The following is a 23410-nucleotide window of genomic DNA, read 5'->3' on the forward strand; positions in this document are numbered from 1 at the left end:
ATTAAGCAATAGCATTTCACATATACTTTTTTTTAAACTTAATTAAACCTCATACCTTGCCAAAAAAGATTTTCCTGATCCTGGAAGCCCTCTGAGAAGAACAAGAACTAGTCCAACATAAGATGATGTCTTCTTTCTTACAACCTGAGAAACTGGGGTTTCTTGTACTTGATAAGCACTTGTTCCCTCTTTATTTCTCCATACCTTTGTTGGGGAAGTGTGAGAAATAACTGGAGGGGGAAATGTGTAGTTGACCGGTCTCCAGTGTGTAGTGGTGGTTACAACAGGAGCTACAAAGCCATGATTTCCTTGAAAGAGGTCAAAAGCAGGAATCATTGGATTCCACATTGGTGGAGGAGGAGGAGGCAGCAGTAGAGGGAGAGGGGTAAGTACAGAGCAGTAATTCACATCCTTCCCTTTTGACGGCAGTTCAGTATGTTTGTGTGGCTTGAAACTGAATTCTTCAGAAGGTACAAACGCATCAGGGACAGAAGTAGATTTCTGATCCCCACTTGTACCTAGTAAATCAAGGCCCAGATTTCGCACAGTAAGGCTTAACGGAGCCTGAGGTTCGTTGGCATCCAAATCTACAGGGGCTGGAGAGAACGGAGTCTCAACACACTCAGATTCTAAAAGCTCTTTCTGTCTTTGACTGAGATTGCTACCACCCACCATAGTGTCATTTGCTACATTTAAAGAACTACTGAGAAGAGAATCTTCCAATGCCAATGTGTCATCCTTTATAAAACTTTTGGACTCATTAGAAGCAGAAGGTGACATTAAGGTGTTTGAATTTAATGCAGAGGCAGAATTCTCTAAATTTTCACTGTTCAATTCCATATTTTGTGTAGAAAGAATGGGAGTCATACTACTTGAATCGGAATTTATAAATGCACTCGGGTCACTAGAACTATTAACACCTTCCAAAGGCAAAAATGAGTATACTTGGTCATCAGGAGAAGAGTTCAATTTCTCAAAAGCATTCTGTATTAAAGAATCCAAGTCTTCAGTTAGCTGCATGTCCAAAAATGAATCCATTTTTGAATCTTCATTCTCTTCTTCAGGAGGATACTTTTCCATTATTTCACGTCCCACAGCACTTACTTGGTTCTCAGAAGCAACAAAGCTTTTTGAAGACGATTCTTCTACCTTGGTATCAGTGGCAGATAATTCTAATAGACAATCCATTGCATTTTCAACTGTACAACAAGAAGAGCAGTATACATGTGTACTGAAATAAGTAAACTATAATTTGATTAAAATCCATGTACTGAATAGAATACAGAAATTTATAATTTATAAATACTCAAGTCATTTTTCAGTTAATATTTTATGAATATACCAGTCTGTATTAGTGAAAGGTTTGAATGATGGAGTCATGCAATGCTGTTACTATCAGACAAACTGTAATAAACTAGGATAACAAATTGCCATCAAGTAGATAATCTCTGATAAATGTGAATAAACATAAAACATAAAATATCTATAAACTGTATCTAAAAATATCTATAAATTATATCTAAAAATTGCATATATTATGTTTATTTATAAAGACCCAAAAAATAATTTATTCAACAAATACTTAGCTACTGCCTATCCTTTTAAATATTAAGCATTTTTAAGCACTCTCCTATAAATCTAATTTGTTTATATGGTTTATGCTATGAATTTCACTTAATACAAAAAATAGGTATGAGCATGTACTACATACGACATACTCTGTTCAAAGTAAATAAGACATAGTTTTTACTACACTTAAGGGATTTTTGCAGTCTAATGGAGGTAATTAAAGATAATTAAATTAGAAGACAATTACATTATAATATAATATAGATTAAATAATACACGCTTTTAGTAATACACAAATGCCATAGCAGCCTTATAGGAGAATAAGGAAAGATTTCACATAAGGTAATATGTGAACTGGGACTTGAAGATTAAAAAGAAATTTGTCAGACACAAAAGGGAAAGGCAAAGCCAGTCTTGAAAACACAAAGCATGTTTAAGGTATTAAGAGAAGTTGGTTGGAGTGTGGGTACACAGTAGTATGGTAGATGAAAGGAGACAAATCTGGAAAAGATCAAGTGGAATTGGAAAAAGTACTATATGTCATGGTAGGACAAATCAATTTTACTTTCTAGGGAAACTACCTGTCACCATATTTGAGCTAGGAGCTTTATATGTATCACCTCAATGAACCATCAAATAATACTATGAGGTATAATATTTCTAGCAAATAGATGAAGAAGTGAAGTTCAAAAAGTATATTAACTTGGCCCAAGTGACACAGATATTAAGTGACAGAGCCAGGACTGGTATGTCTGACTCCAATGCTGAGCTCTTTCTGTTATAATACAAATACAGAATTAGAATTGTTAAGCATTTGAAATTTTGGAGTTTTGCTTATTTTTGTGTTGTTTTGTTTTGTTTTACGGAAAATAAATATGAAAAGGAAGCACAGCACAGGAGGTAACAGCTCTGGTCTGGAGTCAGAAAACCAACACTTAAATCTCTGCTTACTGGCTATGACCCTTAAAACACATTACTTAACTTTCCTAAGCTTTGATTTTCTCATTTGCAGTACAGGGATAATAAAGGTACCTACCTCATAGGGTTCTTGTGAGGATTAAATGAGATAATCCATGAAAATGTGATGTGCACAAGGACTGGCACCTAGTAAGCACCCAATTAATGTTCCCTTAAGAAGAAAAACAAAGAGGGATTGGAGGGGCAAGCCTGGCAGAGACCAGTTAGGATATTATAGCAATAGTACAAAGGTTAGAAGCCCTAAACATGGGGGGGAAAAAAAAAAAAAGAAAGCACGCAAGCAAACATAAGAGGTATTTCTACAAAGAAACTCTACATAATAGAAAAACCACAAGGTCAACCAAAATAATTAACGTGTATATAATAAAAAACAGTATTAAGTAAAAATAAGTAAAAGATCAGGATATATATATCACACAAAAGAAAAGTCCTTACACAGAGTGTTGGAAAAAATTAAAACAATGGTATAAAACAACAAAAAAATATGAATAAACAATTCACACAAGAATACAAAAATTAATATATAATCATGTACAAAAATGCTCAATAATCCTGTTTATTTAAAGAAAAAACAAATTAAGAAAAAGCAAAATTTTATTCCCATTAAAATCTTAAAGTAATACTACACAATGCTGAAAAGGCTGTGGTGAAACCACTATACTTAAACAGTGCTAGCAGGATGACAAATCAGCACACCTGTTTGGTAGGCAATTTAGCAGTATGTTTCCAAGAACTGAACACTGTTCTTACCTTGTGACATATGAAAATAAAACGTTGGACTAAGAAAAAAGCCAAAAGAAGGGAAAAGTGGTTTGTACCAAGATGTCCTCTGCTGTATTAATTATTCATGAAAAACTTAGATATAATTAAAAAATTAGAGCACAACAATTCAGTGAAATATTAGAAAGCTATTAAAAATAAATACAAAGATCACGGCAACACTGAAAAAATGCTTATGTTAAGTTTAAAAAGCAGAATACATAATTTCATCAATACTATTATTCAAAATACTCAAAATATCAGTATTTATGAACAAGGTGTAGAGAAGATCCTGGAAAAGAGAAATGTTTTTTGTTAGGATATAAGGGTAATATATTTTTCTTGTAATTCCTCATTACTATGTTAGTGTATCTGAAACAGATTTTAAACACCTCAACAATAGGAAATAAGCATTGAAGTCACACATAAAATTCTACAAACTATCATTTCTCAGCATCATATGGACTGCCGAAAACTGTTTTTTTGCATACATAAGAGGATAGTTAAGATATGCTCACATCACAGTCCATGCAATGAATAAAAATGGAAGTTTCTCATGCATTAGCAAAACTTCCCCAATCTAGAATAATTTTATCTTATACTAATCATGGCCAATAGCAACACTAAGCAACAACATTTATTCATTCAGTCAACTTTGATAGCTTGTCTATTTGCCAAAATACTTCTAAACAATTTATTAAAAGTTATTAATAATACTATACTGAAGACTTCACCAAAAAAAAAAAAAAAAAACAACACACAACTCAATTCTCACCAGAAAAGTCCTATGAGGTACATACTACTATTTTTCTTATTAACAGATAAGGAAACACCCAGAGAGCTTCAGTGGCAGAACTGGAAATCTAACCCAGGTTTCTTGACTCCAAAGCCAATATTGTGAAACACTACTCTATTAGCATCAACACCTAATCAGCTCTCATTTCCACAATTACAATTATCTTTTCACTCAATAAATATTTACTGAGGTCCTATCTGAATTATTTGCTATTTTAGGGGCTGGGGATACAGCAGTAAAAACAGTTTATAAAATCTGTCTTTATGGAGCTTACATCCTAAGACAGTGGTTCTCAACTGGGGATGATTCTGGTCCCCAAGGGACATACGACAACAGATGGAGGCATTTTTAATCATCACAACAGGCTGCTGAAGGTTGCTACTGGAATCTACAGAGTATAGGCCAGGGATGCTGCTAAACATCCTATGATTCACAGGAAAGCCACTCACAAAAAAGAATTATCCAGTCCAAAATGTTAATAGTGCCAACCTGTTCTAGAGGGAAGATAAAAAGAAATGAAACATAAAATATGATATCTATACATACATCTTATATCTAGAACTGTATATTTCTCAAAAGCAGAAAAAAACAATGCTTTCTTCTTCATATCATTCACAGTATCAACTTAGTACCTTGCCCATAGCAGATGCTCAATAAATTAACAAAACAGAAATAAGGCAGTCATTTTTCTATATTACTACTGGTCATGGCACAGTACATGAAGTCTACTTATACGATGCAAAGTGTTCAAACTAAACTTTTTCTCACCTTTGAAATCACATTCAGAAAGCATCAAATACACTACATCGGGATCCAGATCAGAAAACATCTCTGAGATACTGGTGAAGAGTTCCTCCTGATCAACTTTTGTCTCACACATGGAAGGAAGAGTAGTAGTTGGCTCCTCATGACTAGCAACACTGGATACAACTTCCTTAGAGCTTGCAGTCTTCCGAAAAGGATTTCCCCCAAGATTTTTCTTTCTCCTTGGCATTCTGACTTCCAAAACTAAAATGTTTCCCTTTTCTTATTTAAGATGTTTGATATTTAAGTCATACCTCAAAGAAAACACGGTTAAATATCTTGCACAATCCAGCAGTAATAGGACCTAAAATAGAAAGCAAGTAAAAACACTCAGACTATATAGTTATATTTCCATTTCTAAAATCGGAATGACATCTTTATTTAACTCTAAGAAAGTACCATCAACTCTGGTAGCAAAGCCAAAAAGCAGTCAGACAACTTCTCTCTCTCCAAAATATTCAAATTTTGCCAGGATTGAACATGTTAAAAATCAAGATATTAACAAATATAATGAATTTTCGCAACAGTGTGTACACTGTTTTACTGTCATTATTTCATTTTTGAAAACCATAAAACAGTATTCATAACGACAACGCCTACTGAACACCTACATTTGGATGTCTAATAGGCATTACAAACTTAACATGTCCAAAACTGAGCTCCTGATCACCTCCTTCATATCTGCTCTTCTCAGTCTTTCCCGTCTCAGTTAATACAACTCTATTCTTCCAACTGCTCAGGTCAAAAATCTTGGAGTAAGTCCTAACTCCTCTCTACCCAAATCCAACCAGTAAGCCAATTCTGTCAATACGACCCTCAAATGTATCCAGACTATGACCTTCCCTCACTATCTCACTGCCACCACAGCCTGTTGTCAAGATTACTGTAAAAGTCTCCAAACCAATCTCCTTGCCCCTTCTGCTATTTATATATAGCAATCAGTGTGACTCAGTTAAACTACAGGTCAGATCATACATATCTTCTGCTTAACTATCTACTGGCTTCCCATTTCACCCAGAGTAAAACCCAGAACCCTTAAAATGGCCCATAACTCAGACATGTGTTACTTCAGTACTGTCATCCCTAAACCTCTTTCCCTTTGCTCAGTGTTACTCCAGCCACACTTGGCCTCCTTGTTCTTCTTCAAACACACCAGCCATGCTCCCCTCAGGGAACCTTTACATTTGGCACCCTCTACCTAAACTACTACTCTCTCAGGTATCTATAAAAGTTTATTTCCTCAACACCTTCCTATCATTACTTAAACGTTACCCACTTAAGAAGTCGGTCCCCCAACACCACTTACCCTACTTTCCTTACTTGAATTTTCTCATAAGACTTACCATCTTCTAACACAGTGTATGTTTTACTCATTTTTTAAATTGTATTTACTACCCATATTCAAGTAAAGTGTAAGTAAGCTCCACAAGGGCAGGGACTCATTGATCTAGAGAACCCCAGATAGTCTACTTGCTTTCTCCACTTGGATGTATCTAATAAACATTTCAAATTCAACTTATCTAAAACTAAATGTCTGATATTTTCTCCAAAACCTGCTCTAACCATTTGGTCTGGCTACTGTCATTATTCACTCATATTCCAGGGTCCTAAATGTTCTCTCTGCTTCCAACCCTTGTCTCCTACAGTCTATTTTCAACACACCAGCCAGAATGATCTTTGTACAACATACATACATACAACAACACACAACAAGTCAAAATGAATCAAGTCTGCTCTAAATCCTCAAGTGGTTCTCCACATCACTCAGTAAAAGCTAAAGTTCTTAGAGTAGCCCACCTCCCTGCAGGCCTTTGATATACTCTTCCCCTGAATATCTGCACTGCTAACTCTCACTCCTTTAAATCTTTATTCAAGTGTCACAGTGAATGATTTCTTCCTTGATTACCCAATTTAAAATCATGTCCCCTGCTCCCTCTGCCCCAATCTCCCTTTCCTCTAACCACCCATTGGCCCTTAACACCCATACTATAAAATGTACCTTTTAATTAAATTTATTGTGTCATAGCTCTCTCCATCTTCCAGAACTGCACTGTCAATACGGCAGCCACCAGCCACATGTGCCTATTTAAATTCAGTTAAATTACACCTTTCTTTATTAATAGCACTTTATTAATAGCACATTAATAGAATGCGGAGGGGGAAAAAACTGCCAGAGACAGAGAGGACATTATATAATCATAAAGGATCAGTGCACCAAGATGACATACCAACCCTAAATGTGTATGCACCAAACAAAAGAGCCACTAAATAAGTGAAGCAGAAGCTGACAGAACTGAAATGAGAAATGGACAGATCCACAATTATAGAAACTTCAAATCCTTCTCTCAACAACTGACAGAATAACTAGACAGAAGATGAGCAAGGATACAGAACAATAACACCATCAATTAAGGATAGTCAATCTTTATTTTTTTTTTTATTTTTTTTTTTTTTAAATATTTTTATTTATTTATTTGAGAGAGAGCATGAGGGGGGGAGGGTCAGAGGGAGAAGCAGACTCCCTGCCGAGCAGGGAGCCCGATGTGGGACTCGATCCCAGGACTCCAGGATCATGACCTGAGCCGAAGGCAGTTGCTTAACCAACTGAGCCACCCAGGCGTCCCAAGGATAGTCAATCTTTATAGAACACTCCACCCAACAACAGCAGAATACGTTATTTTCAAGTGCCCACCAAATATGTACCAAGAAAGACCATGTCCTAGGCCTTAAACTCCAGCAAATTTAAACGGACTGAAATCATATAAAGTGTATTCTCTGACCACAATGGAATCAAACTAGAAATCAATTAACAGAGAGATAACCGATAAATCTCCAAACACTTGGAACTTAAGCAATATACCAAATAATCCATGAGTCAAAGAGAAAAAGTCTCAAGAAAAATTTAAAAATACATTGAAATGAATGAAAATGAAAATATACCACATCAAAATTTGTAGGACACAGCCAAAGCAGCAATGCCAGAAATTTATAGCAAATTTATAACCAAATGCATACAAATCACAAAAGAGGAAAAGTCTCAAATCAATAATCTAAGCCCCCACCACTATTACCTAGAAAAAGAAGAGCAAAACATAAAACACTGATGAAAGAAATCAAAGATCTAAATAAATGGAAAGACACAGCATGTTCACAGACTAGAAAACTGAACATAGTAAAGATGTCAATTCTCCCCAAATTGATATGCAGAATTCCTATCAAAACCCCAGACAGAGTTTTTGTGGATATGGACAAGATTATTCTCAGATTTTTTTGTGGATATGGACAAGATTATTCTCAAATTAAATGGAAAGACAAAGGAAGTAGAATTGCTAAAACAATTTTGAAAGAGAGGAATCAGTCAACTCAATTTCAAGATTTGTTATATCACTACACTAACCAAGACTGTATGGTATCAGTAGAGGGATCTGAAAACAGATCTGAAAACAGATTATAGATTTGGAAACAGAAGAGAGAACCCAGAAATACAGCAACATAAATATGCCTAACTGGCTTTAGACAAAGGTGCAAAAGCAATTTAATGGAGAAAAGACAGTCTTTTCAACAAATGAAACTGCAGCAAGTGGACATCCACAGATTAAAAAAATAAACCTTGACCTCAGTTTCACACTTATAGAAAAATTAACTAAAAATGGATCAAGAACTTAAATCCATAAAACTATAAACATCTTAGGAAAAGAAAAAAAAGAAAAACAGGAGGAAATCTCCAGGACCTAGAGCTAAACAAAACACCAAAAGTATGATCCATAAAAGGAAAAACAGATAAACTATACTTCATCAAAATTAAAAACTTTTGCTCTGTGAAAGACCTTGTTAAGAAGATGAAAAGACAAGTTACAGATTGGAGGAAATATATGCATACCATATATCCAACAAATGACTAGTATCTGAAATATATAAAGAACTTATCAAAACTCCACAGTAAAAACCAAACAATTCAATTAGAAAATGGGCAAAAAGCATAACACCAAAAGGATATACGAATGGCAAATAGGCACATAAAAGATGTTCAACATCATTAGGCATTAAGTAAATGCAAATTAAAACTACATACAATGAGCTATTACTTACACATCTATCAAACTGGCTAACATAACTAATGACAACACAAAATGCTGGCAAGGATACAGAGAAACTGGATGGCTCATACACTCTGCTAGGAATGAAAAATAGTACAGCCACTATGGAAAAGAGTTTGGAGGTTTCTTTAAAAACTAAACACGTAACATCATATAACAACTCAGCAATTGCATTTCTGGACATTTATCTAAGAGAAATCAAATATTAAGTTCACCCAAAATCCTATAAACAAAGTTTATAGCGGATTTATTATAACTGAAAAACAGAAAACAATTCAGATGTCCTTCAATGGGTGAACGGATAAACAAATTATACTTCCATTCCATGAAATACTAGTTAGCAATAAAAAGGAACAAACTGATGATATACAAAAACAACCTGGATGAAATTCCAAAGTTATGCTGAGTGGAAAAAAGCCAATCCCAAAAGGCTATATATTGAATGATCCCATTAATATAACATTTTTGAAATGACAAAATTACAGAAATAGAGAACAAATTAATGATTGCCAAGAGTTAAGGAAGGGATGGGAGAGGAGGACAAGTGGGTGTGGCTATACAAGGGTAAGTTGGGGGATTCTTGTAGTGATGGAAATGTTCTATATTAATGACAATATCCTGGTTGTGATGCCATAGTATAGTTGTGCAAAGATGTTTCATTGGGGAAACTGGGTAAAGAGCACAGGAGATTTCTCTGCATAATTTATTAGAACATGTGAATTTGTAATCTCAAAACAAAAAGTTTAATTATGAAAAAAGCATGTTAAATTAAAAATTCATTTCATCAGTCATACTACACACATTTCAAATGCTCAATTACTACATGCAGTTAATGATTACCATATTGGAGAGCAGAAATAGTAAACTTTTCCATCAGTGCAGAAAGTTCTATTGGACAGCACTGTTCAGGAATGTAAGTTCCATGGAGCAAGTGAATATACCATCTTGGGAAGCAAAAAAGTACAAAGAGAGAGTCATAAAGAAAAAAAGTACTAACACATCTAGCCACATTTAAATGTAAAAGACCTATGTATCAGAAACAAAATTAGGGAAAAATATGTACAACATACAGCAACTGTTTTCAATTTTTCTCCTTCCATTCTTTCATAAAGAGGGTTTTGCATCCACCATTTCTACAACTACCCTAAAATTGCTCTTATCTACCAACAGTGCACAAGGGTTCCTTTTTCTCCAAATCCTCATCAACACTTATTTTTTTGATTTCAGCAATTCTGACAGGTGTAAAATGATATCTCATTGTGGTTTTAATTTGCATTTCCCCAATGATTAATGATGTTGAGCATCTTTTCATTTGTCTGTTGCCTATCTGTATGTCTTCTTTAGACAAATATCTATTCAGGTCCTCTGCCCATTTTTAATCAGATTATTTGTTTTTTGGGTATTGAGCTTTTTGGAGGTTCCTCAAAAAATTAAAAATAGAATTACCATATGATCCAATAATTCCACTGCTGGGTATTTACCCAAAGAAAATGAAAACACTGATTCAAAAATATACATGAACCCCTATGTTTATTAAAGCATTATTTACAATAGCCAAAACATAAGGGCGCTTGGATGGCTTAGTTCGTTAGGCGTCTGACTCTTGATCTCAGCTCAAGTCTTGATGACAAGGTCATGAATTCAAGTCTCCATGCCCAAGTATCCATCAATAGATGATTAAAGATGTGGGATATGCACATACACACACACACATACACAGTGGAATGTTACTCAGCCATAAAAAAGAATGAAATTTTGCCACTTGCAACAACACGGATGGACCTAGAAGGTATAATGCTAAGTGAAATAGCCAGAGAAAGACAAATATCATATGATTTCACTCATATGTGGAATTTAAGAAACAAAACAAATAAACCAAGGGGGTAAAAAAAGCCAGACTCTTAAATACAGAAAACAAAATGGTGGTTGCCAAAGGAGAGGTAAGTCAGGGGATGGGTAAAATAAAGGGGATTAAGAGTATGCTTATATTGATGAGCACTGAGAAATGCACAGAATTACTGAATCATTATGTTGTACACCTGAAACTAATATAACACTGTATGTTAATTATACTTGAACAAAAAATAAAATTTTTTTTAAAAGGGAAAAAAAGTTTTAGGTATCTTAAGCAACCAAAAGGTTCTGGTACCTTCTCCCATATTCATTTCAAAGTACAAGCCATTCTATGGCTAAAATTAACAAGTCAGGAAACGACAGATGTTGACGGGGATGTGGAGAAAGGGGAACCCTCCTACACTGTTGGTGGGAATGCAAGCTGGTGCAGCCACTCTGGAAAACAGTATGGAAGTTCCTCAAAAAGTTGAAAATAGAGCTACCATATGACCCAGCAATTGCACTACTGGGTATTTACCCCAAGTACAAATGTAGGGATCCGAAGGGGTACGTACACCCCGATGTTTATAGCAGCAATGTCCACAATAGCCAAACTGTGGAAAGAGCCAAGATGTCCATCGACAGATGAATGGATAAAGAAGATGTGGTATATATACACAATGGAATATTATGCAGCCATCAAAAGGAATGAGATCTTGCCATTTGCAACGACGTGGATGGAACTGGAAGGTGTTATGCTGAACGAAATAAGTCAATCAGAGAAAGACATGTATCATATGACCTCACTGATATGAGGAATTCTTAATCTCAGGAAACAAACTGAGGGTTGCTGGAGTGGGGGGTGGAGTGGGAGGGATGGGGTGGCTGGGTGATAGACATTGGGGAGGGTATGTGCTATGGTGAGCGCTGTGAATTGTGCAAGACTGTTGAATCACAGATCTGCACCTCTGAAATAAATAATGCAATATATGTTAAGAAAAAAAAAAAGAAGAAGATAGTAGGAGGGGAAGAATGAAGGGGGGGAAATCGGAGGGGGAGACGAACCATGAGAGACGATGGACTCTGAAAAACAAACTGAGGGTTCTAGAGGGGAGGGGGTGGGAGGATGGGTTAGCCTAGTGATGGGTATTAAAGAGGGCACGTTCTGCATGGAGCACTGGGTGTTATGCACAAACAATGAATCATGGAACACTACATCAAAAACTAATGATGTAATGTATGGTGATTAACATAACAATAAAAAAGTAAAAAAAAAGTACAAGCCATTCTAAACTAAAATAAATGAAAAAGAAGCCTAGAAAAGGCTCTGATTTTCCCTGACTGTGATTTATGTTGTTCTTTTTTTGTCAAATATTAAATTGTTTTCCTAAAGAAAATAAAAATTGCTCTTATCTAAATCACCATTGATGTACTCGTCAATGATAAGTCAATGATAAAATTCACCAGGAAGATACAACAATTCTACAATTCTAAGCTTGTATTCAACTTGTAAAATCACTCCCTCTGTAACTATTAGAAAAAGGAGCACCCCCAACAAAATAGAAAAAAAAGAAAGGCTGAACAATAAGGACAGAGGAGATCAATAAATAACTTGGCTTAGTATCTATACAACACTGGACCAAATAACCACAGAATACACTTTATTTTCAAGTATACATGGAATTATATTAGAAATTAGTAACTAATGGGGCGCCTGGGTGGTTCAGTCGTTAAGTGTCTGCCTTCAGCTCAGGTCATGATCCCAGGGTCCTGGGATAGAGCCCTGCATCTGGCTCCCTGCTCAGCGGGAAGCCTGCTTCTCCCTCTCTCACTCCCCCTGCTTGTGTTCCCTCTCTCGCTGTGTCCCTCTCTGTCAAATAAATAAATAAACAAATCTTAAAAAAAAAAAAAAAGAAATTAGTAACTAAAATATAACTAGAAAACACAATTGTTTGAAAATTAAGAAACAGACTCCTATACTTGAGTCAAAGAAGAATTCCACTATATTAGTGAAATGCTAACATCAATTTAAGATTATAGTTAAAGGGCGCCTGGGTGACTGAGTGGGTTAAGCATCCAACTCTTGATTTCAGCTCAGGTCATGATTTCAGGGATGTGAGATCAAGCCCCAGGTCTGGCTCTGTGCTTAGCTCAGCTCTGCATTTAGCTAGGGGTCTGCTTGTCCCTCCCGCTCCATCTCTGTCCCTCTCCCTTCTCCCCTCCCTCCACCCCACAAGCACTCTCTAAATAAGTAAAATCTTTTAAAAAAATAAATGTAAATTTAAAAAACAAAAATAATTAAATTAATATTATTAGAAAATATTTTAACCAAATAAATATATCCAAACCTGTGAGCTACAACTAAAGTCATGCACAGAAAAAGATGCATACAAATGCGGGTGCCTGGGTGGCTCAGTTGGTTACGCATCTGCCTTCAGCTCAGGTCATGATCCCAGGACCCTGGGATCAAGTCCCAGCATCAGGCTCCCTGCTCAGTGGGGATTCTGCTTCTCCCTCTCCCTTTCCCCCTTCCCCCTGCTCATACTTTCTCTCTCTCTCTCAAATAAATAAATAAAATCTTTATTTAAAAAAAGATGCATACAAATGCATATATTAGAAAAAAAGAAAGGGTGAAAAATCAACTGTCTAAACATTCAATAAGCAGTTGAGGGGGAGAAAAAACAGCAAATCAAACCCAAAGAAACTAGAAAGGAAATAACAAACAGCAAATACAAAATAGAAAACAAATACACAGTAAATGGGATCAACAACATCAAAAGACGGTTCTCTGAAATCTAAACTAGCTTAAAAACAAAAAAAACAAAATAACACCCCATTAAGAAGAACAAATCCCCGGCAAGAGTGATCAAAAAAAGAGAACGGATGCATGGGTGGCTCAGTTGGTTAAGCGGCTGCCTTCAGCTCAGGTCATGATCCCAGTGTCCTGGGATCAAGCCCCGCATCGGGCTCCTTGCTCAGTGGGGAGCCCGCTTCTCCCTCTGTCTGCCCCTCCCCCTGCTTGTGCATGCTCTCTCTCTCTCTCTCTGACAAATAAAATCTTTAAAAAGAGAGAGAGAGAAGGTACAAATTACCAATATCAGAAATGAAAAAGGGGACATCATTATCAAGTCCACAGACATATTTTAAAAAGAGAGAGATCATAAACAATTTTATGCCAATAAATTTTAAGCTTTAAATGGAATGCACATTTTTAAAAAACACACATCATACCATATCTGAAATAACAAGATCTAATAGTCCTGTATCTATTAAAGAAATGGATCTAGAACTTAAAAGCTTCCCACAAAGAAAACCCTAGGGTCGAGGTGGCTTCATAAGAAAATTCCACTAAATAATCTGTAATACCAATCTTACACAAACTCTTCTAGAGACTAAAGAGAAAACACTTCCCGACTCATTTTATGAGGTCAACCTAACCTTGATACCAAAACCTTACAAGGATATTAAAAGAAAAAAATTACAGGCCTATTTCACTCATGAAAATAGATGCAAAATTCCCAAGCAAAATATTACAGTAGTAATACATAAATTATGAGTGATGTTATACAAAATATAAAAATTATATTAGTTATAAATATAATGTACCACAACCTGAATTTATTTTCAGATTATAAAGTTGTTTTAATATTTGAAAAATTATTCAATTCAATACCCAGCATTACCAAAATAAGAAGAAAAATCGTAATAATCAACTCAATATATGCAGAAAAACTATTTGAAAAAAGTCAACATCCACTCGTGATAAAAACTCTACATGAAATAGAAGGGAATAAAGGCATGTCCAAAACACACACACACACACCCACACCCACACACACCCCCTTCATACATAATTAGGAAATGCTAAAAGTTTACCCTCTGTAATCAGAAATAAGATGCCTGCCATCACCATTTCTATTCTACAGTACTACATGGTACCAGAGATCATAGCCAGTGCATTAAGACTTGAAAAGGAAATAAATGTTGTAAGGATTGGAAAAAAAGAAATATAACTATCATTATTCACAGGCAATACAACTGAGTACACATAAAATCCAAAAGAATCTACAGATTATCTTTTGGATTACCCAGATAATTTAGCAAAATTGCTAAACTGTATTTCTCTACACCAGCAATTAGAAAATAAAAATTAAATTTAATGTTCTAGACCTATCAGCAGCATTTACACAGCTGATAAATCCCTCCCTCAAAGAACATCCTAAGGATATTATCTTCTTTTAAGAACAGGGCCACTATCAGAATTTTCTCATCATTTAACTTGGAAAAAATGACCTATTGCAGGGCTTAGCCCTAGGTTCTCTTCTTTTCCCTGATTTACCCACTTCTTTGGTGACCTCTCCTAGTCTCATGACTTTAAACACTATAACATAATTCTAATAATTTACATCTTCAAACTGCACCTCTTCCCTAACCCCAGACACACAAACTACCCACTAAATACCTCCACTTTGTATATCTAATAGACATCTCAAACCAGGCATGTCTAAAAGTGATCTCAATCTTCCATGGCAGACCTGTCCTATCTATAATCCTCCAATCTCAGCTAATGGCAATTTCTAGTTGCTGAGGCCAAAAAACTAGGAGTCATTTTTGCCTCCTCCTTCCTGCACACTTCATCTGATCATTCAGCAAATCTTGCCAGTTCTAAATTCAAAATATATTCAAGTCATATGATAACTCTTACGTTTAACCTTCTAAGGAAGTGCCAGACTGTTATCCAAAGTGGCTGCACCATTTTCAATTTCCACCAGCAATATATGGGGGTTCCCATTTCTCTATATCCTCACCAACACCTGTTATTATCCACCTTTTTGATTATGGCCATCCTAACAGTATCTCATTGTATTTTTTTGGTTGGTGTTTTTTTTTTTTCCTCATTGTAGTTTTGACTTGCATTTCCCTAATGACTAATGTTGTTGACCATCATTACATTGCTCAATTAGCATTTGTATATCTTATCTAAAGAAGTATCTATTCAGATCCTTTGCCCATTTTTAAAAGTAAGGGTTACTGTCAATATTATTTAGCTGTAAGAGTTCTTTATGCATTCTGGATAGGAGTCCTTTATCAAATATCTTCTCCCATTCTGTGGGAAAGGACCCAGGCGCCCCATCCTTTCACTTTGTTGATGGTATCCTCTGAAGCACAAACATTTTTTATCTTGACGAATTTATCTGTATTTTTCATTTGTCACACTTTTGGTGTCCTATCTAAGAAACCATTGCTGAAACAAAAGTCACAAAGATTTATGCCTATATTTTCCTTGAAAAGTTTTACAAGTTTTAGCTTTTACGTTTAGGTCTTTAATCCATTTTTAATTAATTTTTGTATGTGGTATGAGATGGGGGTCTAAGTTAATTCTTTTTCATGTGGATATCCAGTTGTCCCAGTACCATCTGTTGAAAAGACTATTCTTGGGGCACCTGGGTGGCTCAGTCCATTAAGCATCTGCCTTAGACTCAGGTCATGATCCCAGGGTCCTGGGACTGAGCCCCGCATCGGGCTCCCTGCTCAGTGGGGAGTCTGTTTCTCCCTCTCCCTCTGCTACTCCCCGCCCCCCTCGGTTCGCGTGTTCTCTCCCTCAAATAAATAAAAATCTTAAAAAAAAAAAAAAAAGACTATTCTTTCTCCAATGAATGGTCTTGGCACCCATGTCAAAAATCAATTGACCATAACTATAAGGGTTTATTACTGTATTCTCAATTCTATTTCACTGATCTATACATCTACTCTTTTTTTTTTAAGATTTTATTTGTTCATTTGAGAAAGAGAGTACAAGGAGAGGAGGGGCAGAGGCAGAGGGAGAAGCAGACTCCCCACTGAGCAGGGAGTCCAATGGAGGATTTGATCCCAGGACCCTGAGATCATGACCTGAGCCGAAGGCAGACGCTTATCCAACTGAGCCACCGAGGCACCCCTATAAATCTACTCTTATGCCAGTATCACACCATCTTGATTTGTAGTTAAGTTTTAAAATCAGGAAAAGTAGGAACGCCTGGATAGCTCAGTCAGTTAAGCATTTGCCTTCTGCTCAGGTCATGATCCCAGGTCGTGGGATTGAGTCCCACATCGGGCTCCTTGCTCAGTGGGAATCCTGCTTCTCCCTCTGCCTGCTGCTCCTCCTGCTTATACTCTGTCTCTCTCTGACAAATAAAATCTTTAAAAAAAAAAAATCAGGAAAAGTGAGCCTTTGAACTTCGCTCTTCTTTTCCAAGACTTTTGACTATTCTGGGCCCCTTGGATTTACATGCAAAATTTAGAATTAGTTTACCAATTTCTGCAAAGAAGCCAGATGGAATATTGACAGGGACTCTGTTGAATCAGTAGATCCTAAGTCAAAGGTTTGTTTTAAAGCTTCCAACACCTCTGCATTTCATATAGAGTAAAAGCCCATGTTCTTAAAATGGCCTAGTTAAGATACAAAACAGTCTGGTTCCCTAGTAACTCTTTCAAATCATTTCTTGCTACTCTCCCTCCTGCTCTTTCTTAAATTCACCCAGAACTCTCCTGTTTCACCTTATACTTAAATCAAATCCTGAAATGCACTTCCCCCAGATATCTACCTGACTCACTCCTTACAAGACTTCACTTATGGCATCTTTGCAGCAAGGTTTCCCCTAACCATCCTATGCAAAACTGTACACACGCATGTTCTTTCCATCTCCCTTTCATTATTTTTTTCCTCCAAAGAAATTAACACTCTCTAATTTCGATGTTTATTTTGTTTAATGGCTGTATATACCCTGACACTAGAAAGTAAACTCTGAAGACAAAGGTTTCTGGCAATTCTGTTCACTCCTCCACTGCCATCACTAAACTAAATAATAAGTACCAAAACTGTATACCAATATCAAAACAATGTCTAGCACATAGTAAGCGCTCAATAAATTTCTGCTAGATAAATAAAGGATTAAGGCAAGGAAAAAGAAATAAGAAGAACAGGAAAGCCTTAGGTATAAAATTCTGAAAAGAAACAGTAATACTCAATAAAAATTTAGAAGTTTAACCCCATTAATAAAATGAAGTTAAAAGAATATTACTGGGGTGCATGGGTGGCTCAGTCAGTTAAATGTCTGACTCTTGATCTCAGCTCAGGTCTTAATCTCAGGGTCCTGAGTTCAAGCCCCACATTAGGCTCCATGCCCATCCTCCCTCCCTCCCTCTCTCTCTCTTTTTTCTTTTTTTTTTTTTTTTAAAGATTTTATTTATTTGACACAGAGAGACATAGCGAGAGAGGAAACACAAGCAGGGGGAGCGGGAAGAGGGAGAAGCAGGCTTCTCGCCGAGCAGAGAGCCTAATGCAGGGCTCGATCCCAGGACCCTGGGACCATGACCTGAGCCAAAGGCAGACGCTGAATGACTGAGCCACCCAGGTGCCCCTCTTTTTTTCTTTTTTAAAGAGAACATTACTGTTATGTCAAATACTCTTATGTTGCCTAATAGACAAAGAATAATTTTCAAAATAATAATAGCCACTGTTGGCAAGTCTACAGTGAAATAGGAATTCTCATACACTGTAATGAGAATAAACTAGTATAACCTTTCTAGAAAGCAAACTGGCACTGTGTATCAAGAAATCTTAAATCAGGGGTGCCTGGGTGGCTCAGCTGATTAAGCGACTGCCTTCGGCTCCGGTCATGATCCCAGAGTACTGGGATCGAGCCCCACATCTGGCTTCTTGCTCAGCGGGAAGCCTGCTTCTCCCTCTCCCTGCTACTCCACCTGCTATGTTCTCTCTCTCTCAAATAAATAAATAAAAATTCTTTAAAAGAAAAAAAGAAATCTTAAATTACAGTTAACCTTTGAACAATGTTGGGGGAGGTGTCAAGAACACCAACCACCCAGTCAAAAATCTACTGATAGCTTTTGACTTAACTACTAATAGCCTATTCTTGACTGGAAGCCTTACTGAGAATATAAACATAAAGTCAATTAACACAAATTTTGTAAATGTATTATATACTGTTTTGTTACAATAAAGTAAGCTAGAGAAAACAAAATGTTATTAAGAAAAATATAAGGAGAAAATATATTTACAGTACTGTACTATAAGAAATTTCCATGTGAGTGGATCCCGGCAGGTTAAGTCTGTGTTGTTCAAGGGTCAACTGTACTTTTATTCTTTGATCCAACAATTCCACTTTTAGGAATCCATCATAAAAAATAATCAGATTTACATATATAAATAGATATTTATACAGAAATGTTCAAAATACAGGAATTTTTTACAAAGAAAAACTAAAAAACAACTAAGTAGTGAGAAAGGAATGATAAAATAATTTCTGGTGATAGTAAGTATAATTTACTAAATACTTAACATATGCCAGCTAGAATGTTAAGATCATGATTTTACTTAACTCCTAAAATGGTAAGTAATATTATGCCTATTTTGCAAATAAGAAAACTAAGGACTAGAAAAGATAAGTATCAAGCTTAAGGCTCTTAAGTAGCAAAACTGGGATTGAACCCAGATTTGTTAGACTCCACTAAGCACAATATCCATTTAGATTCCTAAATTGGAATTTTGTACAGTCATTAAAGACTATATTTTGGATAATATTTAATTGAGAGGTTTTTTTTTAAGACAATGTTCGAAAAGAAAGCAAGACACAAAACTAAATGTAATTTATACAGACACCCAAATGGGACTAGATTAGACTATAATATTAGACTGGAAAAGAAATCCCTGCGTAATGGGATTACAAGTAACTTTATTTTTTTTTTAAGATTTTATTTATTTATTTGAGAGAAAGTGAGACAGAGCATGAGAGGGGAGAGGGTCAGAGGGAGAAGCGACTCCCCACTGAGCAGGGAGCCCGATGCAGGACTGGATCCCGGGATTCCAGGATCATGACCTAAGCTGAAGGCAGTCGCTTAACCAACTGAGCCACCCAGGTGCCCCACAAGTAACTTTATTTTTAGCATACTACTCTTTTTATATACTACTTTTGCATTTCCCAAATAATCTATAATATATACATACTTCAATAATCAGGGGGAAAAAAAATCACTATTATCAAAGATGAATCTTAGACTTCCCCTATATTTCCTCCAGCTGGCAAACCATACATCCCTTCCACCTTTTTCCATTGTGTCTATTTATATGGAAAAAGATCTAAACATGTAGGTAGCTTAAGTGTCCAACCAGTATTTAGTATAATGGGGAATTGCTATAAAAACATACACTACCACTTGGGCGCCTGGGTGGCTCAGTCGGTTAAGCGACTGCCTTCAGCTCAGGTCATGATCCCAGGGTCCTGGGATCAAGTCCCGCATCGGGCTCCCTGCTCTGCGGGAAGCCTGCTTCTCCCTCTCCCACTCCCCCTGCTTGTGTTCCCTCTCTCGCTGTGTCTCTCTCTCTGTCAAATAAATAAATAAAATCTTAAAAAAAAAAAAAAAAACATACACTACCACCCAAGTACCAGTTTTATTTTATATATCCAGATTATTTCAATCCCATTTATTCACTTGAGTAATATTCAACTTTTATCAACTGATCTTATGCATCTTCCTTTTTCCATAAAGAGAGCCTTATTGATACACTAGTTTAAACAACGTTATGTAGCTTCTTCACATACATACCTGACCTAGAGAGTGTATTCTAAAAGGATATGGGAAATAAGGATGGGTAAGTAAGGTTTGATATACTATGGAGAAATGTGAAAGAACTGGCTCAAATGAAGAAGTTAAAAATAAATAATATAAATTTTTGTTAATAATGAGACCATGAATATTTAAATTTCATATACACATTTTCCAAGCTCTTCTACCTCTATTATTTAATTTTAACCTGATAGAGAACCTAACCAATATATACTTGCTCACTAATTATCATCAAAATATTCCCTCATGGTACGCAGAGGCCTTATCAACTTGAGTTTTTTGTTTTGTTTTGTTTTGTTTCAACAGATAAAGATATATGTTCTTTTAAACATTAAAAAAAAAAAAATTCTGGGTTAACATGAAATTTATAAAAGTAGTAGAGTGAACATGAACTCTAACAGTGGTATGGCAATAGTCAGTACTGCCATTAAAGTGAATATACCAATAAACACCACTTCAAAAAATACCTTCCTATTGAAAGCTACATCATCAACACAACACTCACTAAAAAAATTTACCATGTCATTTTATGAATAAATCTGCTATATTTATATAAAGACTACTAATTTTAGATAACCTTTACAGAAAAATATCAGAATAACAAATTTCTATAACAATCAAGAAAGATATTCTATTTAATATATGCAATATCAACCATCTAGAAAGAACAGGCCTAAGAAAATTGATACTAACAATCAAATTTATTAATAATACTTTAGCTCCTTAAAATCATCAAAAAAAGAAAAACAAAAAGCATCTCTCTATAAGGAATATATATATGAGAGCCACGGGACTCAAAACATTGTATCATCCCAAACAAGATCAAGAAACATCTCTTTCAGAAACAAATGCTACCAAAACCAATCAATCCATCTTTACTGGGGATTAAGTCACCTACAAAATGATTTTAAGTGCACCACTGTGATAAGAGTAAGATAAATATTAAATCTGATCAAGGTACCAAAGGGTGTGTCACTAAAAAAAAATAGCATTTATAGAAAATGTAATCAAATTAAGGTAACCAATAATCTTAAAGTGTATCTATCTGACATAAGAACTATTATAATCGATCATTGAAGACATCCTAAATATCAGTGGATAAGAGTATGGCTAAATAAATTATGGTAAAAATCACCCTTTAGAATACTAGGCAACTATTAAACAGCTTAAGATAGAATGAAGAAACCAGATGTGTGTAGAAACCAGAAAGACCTCTGAGACATATTCTTAAGGGAAAAAGCCAGTTGCTAAATAATATACATATCTTGGCCAAAGAATCCAGGAAGTTGTAATTCTTAGAGTTCTTCAACACTTTCTATAATCCCTCATTACTTACTGCCAGTACTAGTCTTGCTTGGTTATTTTAGAGCCTCACATTGTTGGTTTTACCAACATATTTTCTTTTTTTTTTTTTTTAAAGATTTAATTTATTTATTTGACAGAGAGAGACACAGCAAGAGCGGGAACACAAGCAGGGGGAGTGGGAGAGGGAGAAGCAGGCTTCCCGCCGAGCAAGGAGCCCATTGTGGGGCTCGATCCCAGGACCCCGGGATCATGACCTGAGCCGAAGGCAGACGCTTAACGACTCAGCCACCCAGGTGCCCCCCCAACATATTTTCATCTGTATGTGTTTATTTCCCCATTAGCCATGTTCCTTGATAACATAGATAATGATATATACTCCAATCTGACAGATAGCCATAGTCCCATACATAAAATAGGTGCACAAATAATATTTGCAAATGGAGAATATATAAAATATGAAGATGCATTTTAGAAACAGAAACTACAACATTAAAGAGGAAATATTAAAGGGGAAAAGCAGGGATGCCTGGGTGGCTCAGTCGGTTAAGCATCTGCCTTTGGCTCACAATCCCAGGGTCCTAGGATCAAGTCCCACATCGGGCTCCCTGCTTGGTGGGGAGCCTACTTCTCCCTCTGCCTGCCACTCCCTCTGCTTGTGCACTCTCTCTCTCTCGCTCTCTCTGACAAATAAATAAATAAATCTTAAAAAATCTGAAAGGAAGCTGAATTAAAAAAAAAGGGGGGGAACAGGACTACAATATAGTTGTTTTACACAACCACAAGCTCTTTGAGAAATTCTAGTAACAAAATCCATGATTACATTTTCCTTCTGAGAGTTTTTTTAATCACTCAAATAAAAATGCTTGAGAACCTATGTGTAAAATATTCATCCTCTATGACTTTAATAATACTTACCATCTGTCCAACATTGATGCTAAGAACGTGCTTATTAAGGCCACAGTTGATATCTACAAACTCTACAGCTCTTCCTGTTATTCAACATGTCTTCTTACTACAAAAAAAATACATTTTATATATATAAAAGGCAAATCTATATCAAACTATAATCCTAAATGAAATCAAAGTTCAAAACATGTAATACTTATAACCTAAGTACATATGATATTCCACAGAGAAAGGCACAAAAGTAAAAAAAAGACAAAAAAGGCCAACCTCATTTGCCACCACTAGAGGTTACTATAACCCTCTGGAAATGGTTATATTAAAGGAACAAACTAAGCATTTATTCTCCAGGTAGAACATTATTTCAAGATAACAAAATAGCCCAAATTGATGAGGGAAACTTCTTCACAGAAGATGACTATGCAAAAGGAATGTAAAAGGAACAACAGAATCTTAATATTTCTAACGAGTAGCTGAACAAGAATCAGCAATCATCAATGAAGGCTAAAATCATTAGGTGAAACAGGTTGATAGAGATTTACCCGGAGCCAAAGTGCCATCCACAGATGACTTACAGATGCAAAAAGAAAAAGATAACTTTTCAATAAAATGATCTGGTTGTCACCACCTCAGCCTGGTGATGAAACACAGCATCAGAATGATGGGACAACTAAACATTATGTGCTCTTAATATGAAACAATATGAATACAGAGCATCACTTTTATTTAGTAGTCTTCCAAA

General features: G+C 35.8%; 1 protein-coding gene across 1 annotated transcript in view; it reads right to left on the minus strand.

Moving 5' to 3' along the window:
* Positions 1–5193, minus strand: part of N4BP2 (NEDD4 binding protein 2) — a 53701-nt gene extending 48508 nt beyond the window's left edge. Inside the window, 2 exon segments of the mRNA XM_021701572.2 lie at positions 56–1199; positions 4871–5193. Of these exon segments, the coding sequence (XP_021557247.1) occupies positions 56–1199; positions 4871–5096 (1370 nt within the window). The 5' untranslated portion in view covers positions 5097–5193.
* Between the last annotated feature and the right edge of the window lie 18217 nt (positions 5194–23410).

This window comes from Neomonachus schauinslandi, chromosome 2, assembly GCF_002201575.2.
Source record: "Neomonachus schauinslandi chromosome 2, ASM220157v2, whole genome shotgun sequence".
NCBI classification, from domain to species: domain Eukaryota; kingdom Metazoa; phylum Chordata; class Mammalia; order Carnivora; family Phocidae; genus Neomonachus; species Neomonachus schauinslandi.